Consider the following 16694-nt stretch of genomic DNA (forward strand, 5'->3'; position numbering starts at 1 on the left):
CTTCTAGTAGACCAGATGGTAGTATAGTTCTCAAATTCAAACTAAGATATCTCTTCTACAGGGTCCGCATTATAATAAAAGTATAATATCTCACAGGTTGTTTTATCGATGACTTGCTCTATAATGCCCTAATGTGGGTAAGGGCAATGGTTGTTCCTTTAACTTTCAAAAACAGTGGAAGAGGGAAATCTTGTTGTGAACTAGTAGCCTAGTAGGTAACCTTTATGTCATTGTTCAAAGCTTAGACATCACTTAGACATCACATATATTAGATGAACCATTCAAATCGAAGTATGAATTAAAAACTCGTATGGTAGCACATAATATATGTACTGGGAAGTTTTGAACAAAGTTTAACAAAGTATACTCAACTTATTGCTTTCGATCGACAATACCAAGTCTCTGCTTTAATTTTTTTTGTTATATAAATCGGTGATCACATTAAAGAAAATGAAATGCTAACTCTATATTCAATTGAAAAAAGTGTCAGCTGAAGATCTTGATTTCTTCTTCTTCTTTTTTCACTTATTAACCAACCTTAATGGTACTATTATAAAGTTCAGAAGATCTTGACTTCTGAGCATTCTTCATTGTCATAGCCAAAATTAATATGAAAATACAGATTTGATAACATCCATAATACAAAAATGGAAGAATCCCAAAAGAGTCAAAAACATAAGAAGAAACTATGAAGATTGTGTGGCAATGAAGAAAAGCTATGCAGCCTGGTGGACCACGAAATAGAGAAAAAATTCACTCCTAAGCGTTTAGGAGTGAAAAGATTCCTAAGGCCAAGTCCAATGATTTTGGACCCTTTATCCTTATTCCTCAATTTAATAGTGTATAGAATGAAAACCTCAACAAACCACTCCACTTCATTTGGCTCAAAATGCATATAAAGAAAAAATAATAATAAAGAAAGTCATATCACTCCTCTTGAACTGGCGCCAAATAGAAAAGTAAGTCATATCACTCCACTTGAACTGGCACCGAATGTAAACTGTATCTTAATAATACTCCCTATATATAGAGAGTAAATTACAGATAGAGGCGTCCAAATTTGTTCACCAACATATTTGCTAGTGAAATCTACCCGCCCTAATTGGAGCCCACGTGTATTACTAAAACTTCCCCGTTTTTTTTTTTTTTTTTTTTTTTTTTTTTTAGAGAAACTAATAAAAAATATAGAGTAAAAAATATATATCCAAAAAACCAATAAGGGAATAACGATTTCCTCTCAGATTTTTGTCTCCAGAACATTGGCGTACTCTCTCTCCACTTCCCTCCGACTTCTGTTCTCTCCCTCCATCCCTTTCTTCTCCACTCAAATGAAAAAAAGTTAAAATGAACATCATGGTAAGTTCTTGCATCTTCTTTTGATCTTTTATTCCGTTGGGTGAGCATTAGAGGTTTGTGCCATCCTCGGAAAGGATAGAGTTATGGATTTCAAATGAAGAGCTTATAGAGTTATGGGCGGAGTACATGGATATAATTTTGATGACACGTAAGTTAACATGACCTTACGATGCATTTCAAGTGAAGGAGAACAAATTCTAGGTGCTTTATGATCAACAGGAATAATGCAATGCCAAACCTTAGAATGCTATGAAGAAGATCAACAACAGATTTCCTTGGGTTTAGTATGACTTTTACGGTTTTACTATACCTTAATGGAGACATCGTGATCGACGATTGATCTATTTTGCAGAGCTTTCTATTAATTTTAGTTCTCCATTAGACTTAAAATTAGGTATCATTATATGAAGAACTCATGTACACCAAGTCACCAACCTTGGCATAAACCTTCTCACAAATAAAGAAACAGTAAGAAAAATATAGGTCGTTGTCTGTCATCTTTTGTTATTTGGTCATGGTTACACTATGGCCGTCCCATTTTAGCTTTTATTGACATTTCAAAATCTAATTCAATTAATAAAATAGGTAACTGGCAACAAAACAAGAAACAACATCTAACTACACCAAAAGAAATGACCACAAATTCTGTATGCACTGGCAGCAATCCGGCTTCACAGACTCAATAGGTAACTGTTCATCTGGTATGTGGTCTGGTTACGAAAAAATGGCTGATTACATACTTGTACTATATATTTTCACAATCAGTTCTTCAGAGGTCATTGTATTAGTTTAAAAACTATGAATAGCATCTAAACATGCATCGTCATTGCCTTTTGTGTTTGAACTAATAATCCAAAAGTCAATAATCTAGTAGTTAATTAACACTTGCGCTGGACCAAGTGCTTTGCTAAGGAAAATTGTCATTGCCCTTTGTGTTTGAACTAAAGCATGTTTAAGTGAAGCAAGTATACGTAAGTGACCAGCTTCAATGCTTCATGAAAGTTGATACAGGAAGAGCTTTAGAAAGGGATTAAGCTCCTAAAATAGGTTTTGCACCTGCAGCAACTGCCTACGACTGATTTGTTGGGTATTAACCTCTTTTTATCTGAATTGTCAGCATTCGGTATTTGTTTTTATAATTAATTGATTCAATGAACACAGAAGAGTGGAGAAGAAGAGGAGAAGAGGGATGGAGAGAGAGAACGGATGTCGGAGGGAAGTGGGGAGAAAATCTTAGAGGAAATGGTTATTTCCTTACTAGTTTTTTGGATATATTTTTAGTTAGTCTCTCTAAAATAGAAAAAAGAAAAAAAAAAAAAATGTGAGTTTTAGTAATACACGTGGACTCCTACTAGCGCTGGTAGATTTCGCCAGCAAATATGCTGGTGAACAAATTCAGAACTCTAGATAGAGAGTGAAAACCTCCACTTTGGCCTCTACTTTTAGGGGGATAAAGAGCCATTGGACTTAGCCTAAGCACCAATCCACCACACATCCACTATCTTTTAACTATTGATTAACTCTAGTTAAATTAAATCCAACCAAATATTTATTTTACTCTCTCTCTCCAAATCATTCAATTTTTTTTCTTCTCAAATCTCGTTCTTTCTTTGTGTTTCCATAAAAATAAAATAAAATATTATTTTTCAACTATAAAAAATTTAAAAAAAAAATTATATTGTAGATTTTTCAAGGAGTTCTCCTTCATTCAATTACAACGTGAATTTCTCAATTTTATTTTTTATTGGCCATTATCATCGGTATTTTGGATTGAAATAAAATTATAATTTGTAATTGCATTTAAGTTTTTTTTTTAAATAATTATGATAAAATTTAAGTGTTTTTTTTCCCATAAATGTTAAAGTAGTTTTTATTTTTTTATATAATGGTTTTTCTTTTTATTTTATTTTGTTTTACCAACAAGAATTTTTCAAAATTTTCACTGTAGATTTTTTTTTTTTTGTTGAAAACTAAAAAAATGAAAGATTTGTAGAGAGAAAAAAAAAAAGAATGATTTTAGATTTTAATTAACCAGAGTTAATGATTATTATTAGTTAAAAGACGGTGGATTTGTGTTGGATGGGTGCAGACTTTTCGCTCCTAAGCGCCTAGCAGTGAATTTTTTCTCCACGAAACATAACCTGATGCCAACATTCCACCACGCCACCTTTCCCAACCAGTTCTGAGACAAAGAAGAATCATAGCAACTACTACTAAAGGCATAGTAGATAAAACCGAAATTTGTTTCTCTCAACATAACCCTCATCAACTTCTCTTCATTTCTCTATGCATCGTGTATCTATCTGCGCTCTTTCTAACTTCTTAGTAATCTTAACATATCCAATGGAGCATTTATATATCTTAAAGAATGGGCTCATTAGATGTGGAGACTAAATCTTGAGCTGGGGATGCACTAGCTGGTTTTGGCATTAAAAACATCTCTGCTAGTTTTACGTTACCAAACTTGTTTTTGTCATTCTGGGGTCGTAGACAATATGGAGAGAAAGCTAAAAGGCAATGGTTTGTTATATCCAGTTCTTGGTTTTGCATCTTGTGTTGCCTTCATTTACATGACCTTTGGGGACTTTATAATTGGTATTTCTGAAGAAGGACCAGAGAAAGATTTTGTAACGAAGAGTGGGACGCAGATCATGTTGAATGGGAAGGCTTTTTATGTTAATGGATGGAATTCTTATTGGTTGATGGATCAAGCTGTGGAGGAATATAGTAGACCAAGAGTCAGAGCAATGCTGCAAGCTGGCGTGAAGATGGGTCTAACTGTTTGTAGGACTTGGGCCTTCAATGATGGTGGCTATAATGCTCTCCAAATCTCACCTAGTCGGTTTGATGAGCACGTCTTTCAGGTATCGAAAATTTTCATTTTTCTCAGTGTCTGTTCTGCTTTTGTTGGTTGGTTCTGTTTATTAATTGGTTGCAGTTTCTTTAGTTCATAGTCGTGCATTTGACATCAGAAATGAGATGTGGAATGCATCCCTGGCTTCTTAAGGATAAACTTCACTTTAGATGTGGCTAGATCAAGGCCTTCATTGTTCTTTTTTTGTTCTTTTTTATCGAAAGTATCAAAATACTTGTGCCTTCTATTATTTTGGTCTGTTAAATTAGTCGATAAAATGGCAGGGGCTCGATTATGTCATTGCAGAAGCAAGGCGCCACGGCATCAAGTTGATCCTTAGTTTAGTTAACAATTTGCAACCATATGGTGGGAAGACTCAGTATGTGAAGTGGGCGTTGGAACAGGGGTATGGTATGAGTACTTCTAATGATTCGTTCTTCTTGGATACATCCATTCGTAACTATTTCAAGGCTTACATAAAGGTGACTCAATTGCTTATCAAATTTCCTTTTTTCTGACACTTTGATACAGTCTGTTACGCAAAATACACTCTTAATTAGTTGGATTATTCACTAGTTTTATCCTTAAAAAAGTCTTAGCTGGTTCTAAAACATGACATTCTGTATTTCTGTGAGCTGAGATTGTTAATTTGAGATTTCAAAAAGATACAATGTGGTTCGAGCATGGTGAATTTTCCTAGAGGTAATGCATAAATGTGACAAGTAACAACAAAATTAGGGAGAAAAAAGGTCTAACTGATGGTTTGATATCCTTGAATGTTGTTAACAGACTGTGTTGACAAGAAAGAACAGCATCACTGGAACCGAGTATAGGAATGATCCTACCATCTTTGCATGGGAGTTGATGAACGAGCCCCGCTGCATGTCTGATGATTCTGGAAACCTACTCCAAGTAAGTGGTATTTTCATGTGCAATTCTCTTAGCTAAATGCTAATGATAACCATAAACAATAGAAGAATTTGTTTGGATGTTTATAAATACATGCTTAGGACTTAAAACTGCAGGAAGGGGTAACCAAAACACTAATGCCTATGCTTCGCCCTTTATGGACGTTTTTAAGATACCAGTCTCGGTCACCAGCAGTTATTTTCTCCTTTCTGTGTGCTTGGAGTAGTACTGATAAAAAGATAGTTATGTAGATTATTGATATTTTTGTGTTCAATTAAATTGTCTCATAAAGAATTGCAGGATTGGATTGAAGAAATGGCAAGCTTCGTAAAATTAATTGACAAGAATCATCTACTCACAGTGGGTTTTGAAGGCTTTTATGGTTCTACAAGCCCTGAAAAATTGAGAATGAATCCGGGAGACTGGGCAAGTAGCTTGGGTTCAGATTTTATTCGTAACTCCAAGATCTTACATATTGACTTTACATCTGTTCATATATATGTTGATCAATGGTAAACATCGAATCACAACCTTAAGAATCTTGACAGTCTTCTACATTGCACAATTATAAACAGAGAAACAAATATTTGCATTCTTTTGTAGGATTATGGGCCAAGAAATCGAAGACAAACTGAAATTTGTCAAAGAATGGATGCTTTCTCACATTGATGATGGTGACCATATTCTAAAGAAACCTGTACTATTTACTGAATTTGGTCTGTCAAAGAATAAGAAGAATTTTGAGCCATCTAATCGAGACAGGTTCTATAAAACTATATTTGACACCATTTACAAGTCAGCAGGGAAGAATGGAGCAGGCGCAGGGGCCTTAGCTTGGCAGTTCATGGTTGAAGGCATGGAGGAGTATAGCGATGACTACGGGATTGTTCCATGGGAGATCCCATCTATTTATAAACTGATTAAAGAACAGTCACGTAAGCTGGCAGAAATCTAAGTAGGAAAGTTCAACTGAAGATCTGAAAAGAAGTGTGTTAAAGCGATAGTGGCACTAATTATTATTTTGTTTTTGTTTTTGTTATTAGATATATTGGACAGTTTATATCTTGTTCTTCCTGATTTCCAACAGGATTTTCATTTACCATTTTACTTTAAGGAACAAAAGAATGAACTTGCAACAATGAGCATACACAATAGGCGGACAAACTGTCGTGATCGTGGATGATTATAGAGCAGGTGCAGAGATGCAGGACAAACAGTCAATAAAATCAATTAAGGTGGTGGTTAAGGTTGAGAAGAAGTCATATAATTGCATGCACTTGTAACTTTGTAAGTATAGTTTTCATGTTGAAGACATATCCAACATCACAAACAAGTTTGAAATTCAGCGCTGCTGAAGCTGGCCGGAAGAGTAGAGTGGTAAGTGAAGGGACAGCTGAACTGCGTAAAAGACATGCTAGTAGTACATGATGAGAACCATTTGCATTTTTATCAACCATGTGAGGTATATGGATTCATTCTCATCGATCGGAAATCAGGACAAGTGAAATAGTAAATGATAAAATTGATCCTCGTAATTATGTATGTGATTTCAAAATGAGTATAACATTTGAAACCAAGACCAGGAAACAGAACAAACACCTTCTCAAAGAATCGACGCCCCGGCCACCAATCATGTGTCATAAGATTAGTTGGTAGTTTTCTTTTCAACTACCAACCATTTGATGCTCTCAAAATGGTCGAACCAAGAGAAATTAATTCATTAACCTCTAGGATTCTAGGAAGAGAAATATAGAGGACTATAGTTAAGCCTAAAACGACAGATGGCTGAGAGATATGATGTACACTATTAATATACTATCACTAAGAAAGTGATCTTACTAATAATACTTCATTAAATTTGAAAAACACTGGTAGTGAAGACTCCAACAACAAGCACTAGAGCCATACATGCCTGACTCTTTACATCAATACAGCACAAGTACACACACATATACAAACGCACAAGTGCACTGCACCATTTATTCGCCACAATTAATCACACACCACTATTACATGACATGTTTCAAATTGTATTAGCGTCTTTTGTATTGCTTAGTGGCCACATTTGCAGTCGGTACAAGCGCAGTTTGCTCCACACTTGCATTTGCCATCATTCTCACCCGCTGGAACCTCAGCCACAGCATCATAGGAGCTGTGTACAAAGCGCAACACTAGAGAATTAAGCCCTGCTAGGGATTTGGTTAACTTTGAAATAGCTATGCTAGAATTCAAGGTAAATTTACAATCATAGCCGATTCAGAACAAAATGTTAGCAATTAGATGTTAACATGTTTACTTGTGTTAACAATATTAGTTTACAATTAGTACCTCTTTCCGGTCTCAATGATCACGAGGCCATAGCTGTTTCCCTTCTTCCTGCAATCACCAGACCGAGAGACTTATAATTCGTAATTAGATACAAATAACTTTTCATATATATACTTTTCAATCATTCACGGAGAACCAAAATATCAGTGACTTGTTTACAGCTATATGTGACAGAAAGAACTTGTAGCAATCAGTTGCTAGATTCCTGATTTTCTTTTGACTTGGACATGTTTCCTCAGCAAAGAAACGTAACTGCTGTCTTTCTTAATTGTCTATTAGCAAACACTAGCTTCATGGATTAGAATTATACACTGATACACATCGAGAATTAAGTCATAGGCTATTAGGTACAAGTAGATTACTTACGGACACTGGGTCTTGTCTGCGCAGTCACAGTTTCCGCAGGTATTCGACATGGTGAACTTGGAAGATGATTGCAAATAAATTGGATAGATGAACTTAGAAGGCTTGCTCTGACTATACTTCATGCACTAAGCTCTCGTATATATAGGCAAGTTTGGTTATGGAGTTCTGCAATGTGTGGGGACATACAAAGACGTGTGAGGAGCACACGCCACTACATGAATTATCTCAAGGAATCTAAATTATGAAGGGTGTGTGGCATCCTATTGTCCTCTCATGTCATCTTCATGCACTTCTCTTGTAAAGATGTATTTGAATTCTCTTACTCACACACATAAAGACATAAAATCAAGATTATCTTCATGGGGTACTTTTTCTGTGCTTTATTTATGAAATTAATTTGAAAATAAAAGGAATGGTGACGACTGAGTGCTCCATATATAGATAACCAACAGCGACTAGACATGACTCAAAAAGTTTGATGGGATTGTGAAGCCAGTCCTGTTTCAACAGAGGGTGATGTGGTGCGGAGAAATTTAAGCTTGATTTTATTCTTCTTGATCGACTTTATGAGTTTCCTTTAGAGGACATGAGCTTATCATTTATGTTTTCTAGATGAAACTCCATATATAGATTCCACTAGTTTTATACATTCTGCACTTGGTGCACTACGAAACTCAGACATGTAAATCAGTTCTAGAATTGCTTAATGATCTATTATCGAAAAAAAAGAACTGGTTAATGATCATCATCTCTAAGAAAGCTAGTCTCGCATCGCAAATCAATGAAGAAGTATTTGAACGGAAATTAATGGACTTTAACCCCTATATATAGTACACCCCGAGACCTTTTGAGGTAAGCCCTCGCACCATGGAGGAATCAAACTGGCAATGGAGTTATGGACGACTCAACAGTAGTTATTTAAACTGGGCCAAGTTTTGCCAGATGAGATTCAACAGTAGTTATTTGAACTGCAGAGTATACAGTGCGGTATAGCCAATGGAGCCCAAGGCTCGTGTTGGGGCGATAGTATGCGCACCAGTCCAGTACTCCATGCCTGGACGGAAGGTTTGGCTGTATACTACTACTAGTGTACAAAAATTATGTCATTTTGGCGTATAGATCGACTATACTACTAGTGGTTAAATTGAAATCATCAACATCCAAGAGAAAACTTCCGAATATTTTTATGCAAATAAACGACTCTTCTATTGATGTGGATTCTGTTGCGTCTCAGTTGATATAAAGTCGTCTTGTTTTTATCTTTGGAGTAGAATCCTATTCAAACGTCGATGATAGGCTGAATTATTAGTTATTCACTGTTTTCTTTTTCTTTTGTAAACAGCACTTGCTTCTCTTGTAGGCACTTGTAGAGTTGTAGGCAAAGTGGCAAAATATAGGCCGGCTTTGATCTTTGCCAAGCAAAGTATAGCCTTACATGTTCATATCTCTTTAGAAAATAAGGTTATGGTGATAGTCACCTTTCATCTTTCTCTAATAAGTCTGCATCACACTAGCCAACTTGAAATCAAATGTTTCACACTTCATTGTTCTTCCCTTTTATGGGGCGTCAGGGGAAAAAGTAAAAAATAAATTGAATTCTTTTCCAATCAGTGTACAAATTTCGACTTAAAACAATCTTTTACCAGAAAGAATGTTTCCTGTGAGGACTATCAAGATCTCTGACAGTCCTCAACTAAGGAAAGGCCATACGTGATTCCTTCAGCTGATATATACTCCTATGGAGATGCCATAAACTTGTGTATAACCGGTAGCAATGCAAAATCCAGAGAGAAAATCACATCTTCATGTGATTTCTTTCATTTGGGCCTTAACACCTCAACTCAGCGTGTAAGCCCAACATACCATCTAGGCTGCAAGTGCTTCATCGGTGATGTTCTGAACAATAAAAGTTAACGAACGTGTAGTACACAAATTCAAACAAATCAATGATCACCCACTGTTCGAACTGGTAAGTCATGCTCCGGGCTAGTACCCTCTCATTTGGCCATTTATCATTTTATCCAGGCAGGCTTTGTGGCAAACCACATCAATGTTAAAGATCACAGGGAACTTTCATTTTGGAAGGTGGGTGACCAACGTTTTGGGCTCTTGGCTCATTTCGAAATATAACAGGCAAAAGTAAAGACACTGGGCATGAGGCTGGAGATGGAAGTTTTGCTTTCCGGTCAAATCTTGAAAGCATGGAACAGAGAGGCGAAGAGTGTAGACATCACTGCCTTCATTTCTATTCAAGTAAATTCAGTTCTTTTTTACCTTAAGAGAAACTATTATTTGCAATCAATTTAAAGAAAACATCAACCCCTTCTGCATACAATCTAGAGTTTCTACATAGCATTTTCTTTTAGAGTTTGAAATGGTTCCCTTTAGCAATTATATCCGATGCATCTGTTTACTTGTGCCTCGACCAAGAAAAAGACTTTTATAGGTGATTCCATTGGGCACTCATCAAATTGGATTTGGGCAACTCTTCAAAAAAAAATTTTTTTTTACAAATTTGCCATATTACAAGTTTGCCATCAAAGCCCAAGCCCAGCAACCAATTCAACCGGTATTGCCAAAACGAACCCTCCGTGTCGCTTGAGTGTTAGTTTGAGTTTGAGTTACACTCAATCTAGTTTGAGCTAACTCAAGTCGTTTCGTTTGTATATACTCAAACGATATGGAAAGTCGTTTGAGTGTTACTCACACTAACAATGAAACTACGCTATTGCCATGTCATTTGAGTTTACACTCAAACTACGCTGCCTTGTTTGAGTGTGCACTCAAACTATATGACCAAGTCGTTTGAGTGTAGTGTATACTCAAACTACACGACCATGTCGTTTGAGTGTATACTCAAAACACACACTCAAACGCCGCCAAGAAGTTTCATTGTTAGTGTGAGTAACACTCAAACGACGCGGGTGGCCAGAGTTTGAGTATACACTCAAACGACATGGCGCTACAGAAGTTTGAGTGTACACTCAAACGATATGGCTAACGAACGATATGGCGGCGTAGTTTGTGTGTTAGTGTGAGTAACACTCAAAGCGACTTGTCCATGTCAAGTTTTGAGTATACACTCAAACGACTTGGTCGCGGTTTGAGTGTACACTCAAACGACGATGGACACGCGACTCAAATGGCGTGGACACGCTTCAAACGATAAACGCGACTCAAAGCGATTTCAATTGAATTAGAAAAATTGAAATCCGATTTAAAAGATTGGGTTAGAAACAACACAATTACATCAATAAAACTACATGCACTCGCGACTCTTTTTATCCGTTATGACATAGTATCTTTATAACCAAGTTAAAACATGTAATCAAACATGCTAAAATCTAAAATAATAATTTGTTTTATATCTAAACTTGTTATTATTATTATTTTTTCAATTGTTAATCATAAACTAGTTTGGGGTTTGGAGTTCAGAGTTCAGGGTTTAGAAATTTCGTGACATAGTATCTTTATAACCAAGTTAAAACATGCTATAAAATCTAAAATAATAATTTGTTTTATATCTAAACTTGTTATTATTATTATTTTTTCAATTATGAATCATAAACTAGTTTGGGGTTTAGAGTTCAGAGTTCAGGGTTTAGAAATTTCGTACCAACATATTTCACTTAATTATTTGAAATAATAATTTGTTTTATATCTAAACTTGTTATTTTTTATTTTATTTTTAAAATTGTGAATCATAAACTAGGTTGAGATTTAGGGTTTAGGGTTTAGAGTTGTTTACAAATTTCGTGCTAACATATTTTACTTAATTATTCAAAATAATAATTTGTTTTATTTATAAACTTATTATTTATTATTTTCTTTTTCAAATTTTGAATCATAAACTAGTTTGGGGGTTTGGGGTTTGGGTTTAGGGTTTAGGGTTTACAAATTTCGTATCGACATAAAAAAAATTTTAATTTCAAATATATTTCACTCAATTATCCAAATCTAAAATAATAATTTGTTTTATATCTAAACTTGTTATTTTCTATTTTTTTTATTCAATTGTAAATAATAAACTAGTTTAGGGGATTTACAAATATATTTCACTCAATTATTCGAAATATATCAAAATTTCAAATATATATAGAATACTCATTCACTCAGTTTAGAGTTTAGGGTTTACATAGAATACTCAAGTTTCTCTACATACTCAAGTTTCTCTAAATGGAACATGAAGATGAAGAAGAAGTATTTGAGGTACAACAACAAATTAGAGAAGAACAACAAATTAGAGAAGGAGAAAATAGAAGATATGTTGAAAGTGAAGAAGTGGAACAAAATGTTGAAGGTCAAGGTGAAGAATTTGAAGATGCGACAAGTCGAGCAAATGAAATGCCGAGAAATCATCGACGACAAAGTGCAAACCTAAATAATGAGGTAAAACTTGATTAAAATGAATACAAAACACTTGATTGATTGAATGAATGAATGAATGGATGCAAAATGAATCAATGCAAAACCCGAGCCCAAACGACATGGCTGGGTCGTTTGGGAACACTATCAAACGACATGGTCGTGTAGTTTGAGAACACTACAGAACGACATGGCGGTGTAGTTTGAGAACACTACAGAAAGACATGTCCGGGTCGTTTGATTACACTATAGGACTACATGGCTGGGTCGTTTGGTAAAACTATAGAACGACTTATCCAGGTCGTTTGGGGACACTATAGAACTACATGGCCGGGTCGTTTGGACCCTCTATGAAACTACATGGCTGGGTCGTTTGGACTAAATTTAATTAAAAGTTTTTTTTTTTTGTAACTTTGAAACTAAATGCAAATTGTTTGAGACTCTTGTTTTATTCTTCTATATGTAGAATTCTTTTTCGCTATCCGGGAACCGATCCTCCGCAAACTCGAATGATGTGGATTGTCAACCGATTTTAAGTGATACAACAGAAATTTTTACTACGGAAGAGGTATGATTGAGTAGGCATTGATTTCATTTTTTTTAAAAAAAAATTCTAAATATAATTTTATTAGTGTATTAATAATAGTTGTTGTTTTTATGTGTTTAGGTCTTTTCATACGTGCGAAGGCAATCGGTTGGGCAAACCGCTAGAGGAAGACAAGTTAATGTTGTTGTGGTCATTGAAAAGTCGGAATGTGCCAAAGGAAACCGAGAGTTGCAAGATTGAATTTTGGCTTTGTGAGTGCTCGGGTGTGTATCGGTCACACAAGAAGGAAGGCTAAGAGAGGGCTAATAAGAGAAGGTCGGGAACCAAGAAATCGGGATGTCCATTTAAGTTAAAAGGTGTTTTCCAACGCAAGCTTCGCCGATAGTTGGAAAATTGTCGTTCTTAATGGTGTTCACAACCATCCATTGGCGAAGACCCTTGAAGGACATGCATTTGCTACTCGACTAACCGCTCCGAGTTCGAAAGTATTTTGTCGAGATGAGTAAGTGTGGAATAAAACCTAAACAAATATTGGATTCCATCAAGAATAGGTATCATGATAACATCTCTAGTATATCCCAAGTCTACACCGCAAGCGCGTAAGCGAGGAAATTGGATATGAACGGTCTCACACAATTGCGAGATTGCGGAGTTGTTAGCAAAAGAACATTATTTTGAGGAGTTGAGACGGGATGAGAATACCGAGGAGATAACGGGATTGTTATGGGCCCATCCGAAGGTGTTAAGTTGGCTCGGACTTTTCCAACAGTTTTTCATGTTAGACGCTACCTACAAAACTAACGGTATCGGTGGCCTTTCGCATTTTTTTGTAGAGGTGACTTCAACGTGGAAATCTTTCACCGCGGTGTCGTCTTTGCCGCTTCACCAAAACAACAAATGACTATGAGTGGGCCCCCTGCATCATTTTAGTGGTTTGCTTGGTGACATAAACCCATCGGATCGCGGTCCGACGGGGACTTAACCCTGATGAGTGCCGCTGACAGAGTTTTTCCTAATGCACACAAGCATCTATGTAGATGGCATATCGCTACGTGCATCTTTTCAAAATGTTACGATATTTTTCTAACTACAGAACTTGTAGAGAAGGCCCGGTTCGTGGAACATCAGAGTCAAATCGAAGACAGAGGTTATTTTCCAGCGTAGATGGGATGCTTTGGAAAAATATTACAGGGTTGAGTACTCCAATTTTGTTTGTTATTTGCAAGAGACTTGGTTTTCTCACAGGGATCGATTCATATGTTGTTGGACTGACCAACACATTCACTTTGGGAGTACAACGACCAATAGAGTTGAAGGGTCTCATGCCGGTGAAGCGTGTACTAGGAAATGCAAACCGTCATGATTTTTGAGTATGTTTAGCTTAATCCACCCGATTCTAGAGATCCGGATGTCCGAGATTAGAGCTACCTTCGAGAGAAGTATGATTGTAACTCAAGACCACCACCGGATTCCTTTGTTTTCGTGAACTCGAGGCCTTGTCTCACGTAAGTGTTTAGACTTGTTATTTGAAGAAATAGATACCCGCGTAAAAGCGTGTTAAAGATGGAGAGATAAGGTGTTGGTGTTATTTTGCGCACGAGCCATGGACCGCCATGTGCTCATGAATTAATTGAGTTTGAAGAGCAAGAGCGGTCCATCCCTTTTGTCCGCTATCGACCCCTTTTGGAAAACATTGTCCGCTTCTCCCAATATGTCGGTGGGGTGTTGGTCCCGATGTTGCACCTTCGATGGACTTGTTCATGAATAGGTTTGCAATGGTTTTAGAAGAAGAAGGTAGGGTTATGATTAGGAAGCTTATGGAGATTGCCGTACGCAGAAAGTACATGGCTAGTACCGCCTTTGTGAGGAAGCAAAACCAAAGGTCGGCCGAAGGTAGCCGCAGCAGAAGCTTCAAACTGGAGATGATAACTTTTCAAAGCGAGATCCATCTCATTTTGAACATTCTCAACGTGACCATGAAGAGCTGGTCTCGTCACAACCAAAACACTACTACCACCCAAAACACCCACACTACATCAAGAAAGAAGTCTTTCCAAAACTATCAACCCAAAACATCCACACCACACCAACAAATAAGCCTCTCTCCAAAACACCAAAAATAACCACACCAAGAAATAAACCTTCTCCCAAAACACCAAAACAACCACACCACTCTAAATAAGCCTTCTCCAAAAACAGTCAATACACCGAAAATGTGAGAGATGGCTTAGACTTTGGAAAGACAAGGGGTCCTAAGGATTACGGGTTGGATATTCCAAGAAATGCATAAATACATTGTTAGAGTCCATGACCCGTTATTATGGCAACCGTAGTTATAGATCTTTTCGCATTGCATTAGGAAGAAGTCAAGAAGAATGGCCATGATGAGAAGGGAGTTGTAACGAAGAGCTTATCGACAACCTCCCCCTTTATTGTACTTTGTACAATCAAAGTGAGGTTTTTATTCGATGAAGGAAATCTTACATGAAGAAGGTTATGCACCCTTAAATAAGTGGATGAGCATGCATTTTTTTCTTTGGATAACGCACGTATTTGCTTCAAGATTTAATGTTGTCCTTATGCATTTAGGAGCTCGTCGCTGCTTCCTTCTCATGCCACTGAGAACCCAAGCAAATCTGAGAGTGACCCAAGTGTTGGGTAGCGCACATGTTGGTGGAAATCATTTTGTTAATGTTGAACTTGTTGAAGATTGTCCGGTTCCTCCAAGAATCTACCAATGGCTTAGAGCTCGATATGATATTGCCGACATTGGAATTTGGCCTTGACAAAGGCAATTGCAATTTATGGCATTGAACATTCCCAATTTAATATGGGAAAATGAGCTCGTTGAAGACCCAACAGTACATGTTATCAACTAAGTTGTTTGTATGTTGTCGATATGATATTTTGATGTAATTTGTATTTTGATGTAATTTGGAACAAGTGTAATTTGATTTGATTTTTATGTTATCAATGTTAGGGCTTTTATTTGATTTGATTTGGAAATCGAAAGTAATCGACTAAGTTGATTCGGACGGCAATCGAAAGTGATTTTGAAATCGAAGCGATCGACTAAGTGATATATTGATGTAATTTGATATTTTGATGTAATTTGGAACAAGTGTAATTTGATTTGATTTTTATGTTATTTGGAAATAATGTTAGGGCTTTTATTTTATTTGATTTGGAAATCGAAAGTGATCGATTAAGTTGATTCGACGGCAATCGAAAGTGATTTGGAAATAGAGCGATCGACTAAGTTGATTCGGACGCCAATCGAAAGTGATTTTGAAATTGAATGATCGACTAAGTTGATTGGGATGGCAATCGAAAGTGATCGACTAGTTGATTCGGACGGCAATCGAAAGTGATTTGAAATAATGTTAGTATGTTGTCAATAATGACCGAAACTACACGGTCAAGTCGTTTGGCTTTAATCCCAAACGACGTACCACATCGTTTGGGATTAAAGAAAAAGAAAACGACATGAACAAGTCGTTTGGCCTTTAGACCAAACGATGTGGTCATGTCGTTTGGCCTTTAAACCAAACGATGTGGCAATGTCGTTTGGCCTTTAGACCAAACGATGTGGGTGGGTCGTTTGAGATTAAAGACAAACGATCTGCCGTGGTCGTTTGGTTAAAGGAAAACCGATCTGCTGAGGTCGTTTGGCCTTTATGCCAAACGATGCGGCTGGGTCGTTTGGAAAAAAAAAATTTCAAAATTCGTTTTGTTTTTACAACACTTTCATATTCATCAAATTCCACTTTTCCATTCAAACATCAAATATCAAACACTCTCATTCATCAAATTCATCCATTCATATTCATCAAATTCCACTTTTCCATTCAAACATCAGATATCAAACACTCTCATTCATCAAATTCATCCATACATATTCATTAAATTCCATTCAAACATTAAACATCATTCATCCATTCAAACATCTAACATTCATGCAAACATCAT

The 16694-nt window shown here is 36.4% G+C and overlaps 1 protein-coding gene and 2 long non-coding RNA genes across 3 annotated transcripts; 2 read left to right on the top strand and 1 right to left on the bottom strand.

The window, feature by feature from the left end:
* The first annotated feature begins 2913 nt into the window (after window positions 1-2913).
* Window positions 2914-6255, top strand: LOC147505238 (mannan endo-1,4-beta-mannosidase 2-like). Its single transcript, XM_086557841.1, has 5 exons — window positions 2914-4220; window positions 4495-4692; window positions 5000-5122; window positions 5420-5631; window positions 5723-6255. Exons 1-5 carry the CDS (start codon window positions 3852-3854, stop codon window positions 6072-6074), a joined length of 1254 nt encoding a protein of 417 aa, XP_086413967.1. The 5' UTR covers window positions 2914-3851; the 3' UTR covers window positions 6075-6255.
* Window positions 6256-6954: 699 nt separating this feature from the next.
* Window positions 6955-8097, bottom strand: LOC147505239 (uncharacterized). Its single transcript, XR_015193257.1, has 3 exons — window positions 7814-8097; window positions 7448-7495; window positions 6955-7271 (listed from the first exon to the last, which is right to left on the bottom strand). It is a non-coding gene; the product is annotated as an uncharacterized LOC147505239 (long non-coding RNA).
* Window positions 8098-9343: 1246 nt separating this feature from the next.
* LOC147505240 (uncharacterized) lies at window positions 9344-10183 on the top strand. The gene is made up of 2 exons (XR_015220562.1): window positions 9344-9782; window positions 9899-10183. It is a non-coding gene; the product is annotated as an uncharacterized LOC147505240 (long non-coding RNA).
* Window positions 10184-16694: the final 6511 nt, after the last annotated feature.

The sequence above is a fragment of the Coptis chinensis genome, chromosome 4 (assembly GCF_015680905.1).
Source record: "Coptis chinensis isolate HL-2020 chromosome 4, ASM1568090v1, whole genome shotgun sequence".
Taxonomy (NCBI): Eukaryota; Viridiplantae; Streptophyta; class Magnoliopsida; order Ranunculales; family Ranunculaceae; genus Coptis; species Coptis chinensis.

Coding starts and splice junctions, on each gene's coding strand:
- LOC147505238 (XM_086557841.1), top strand. CDS start 3,852: ATGGAGAGAAAGCTAAAAGGCAATGGTTTGTTATATCCAGTTCTTGGT. Junction 4,221..4,494: donor TTGATGAGCACGTCTTTCAG/GTATCGAAAATT, acceptor ATAAAATGGCAG/GGGCTCGATTATGTCATTGC. Junction 5,632..5,722: donor CATATATATGTTGATCAATG/GTAAACATCGAA, acceptor ATTCTTTTGTAG/GATTATGGGCCAAGAAATCG.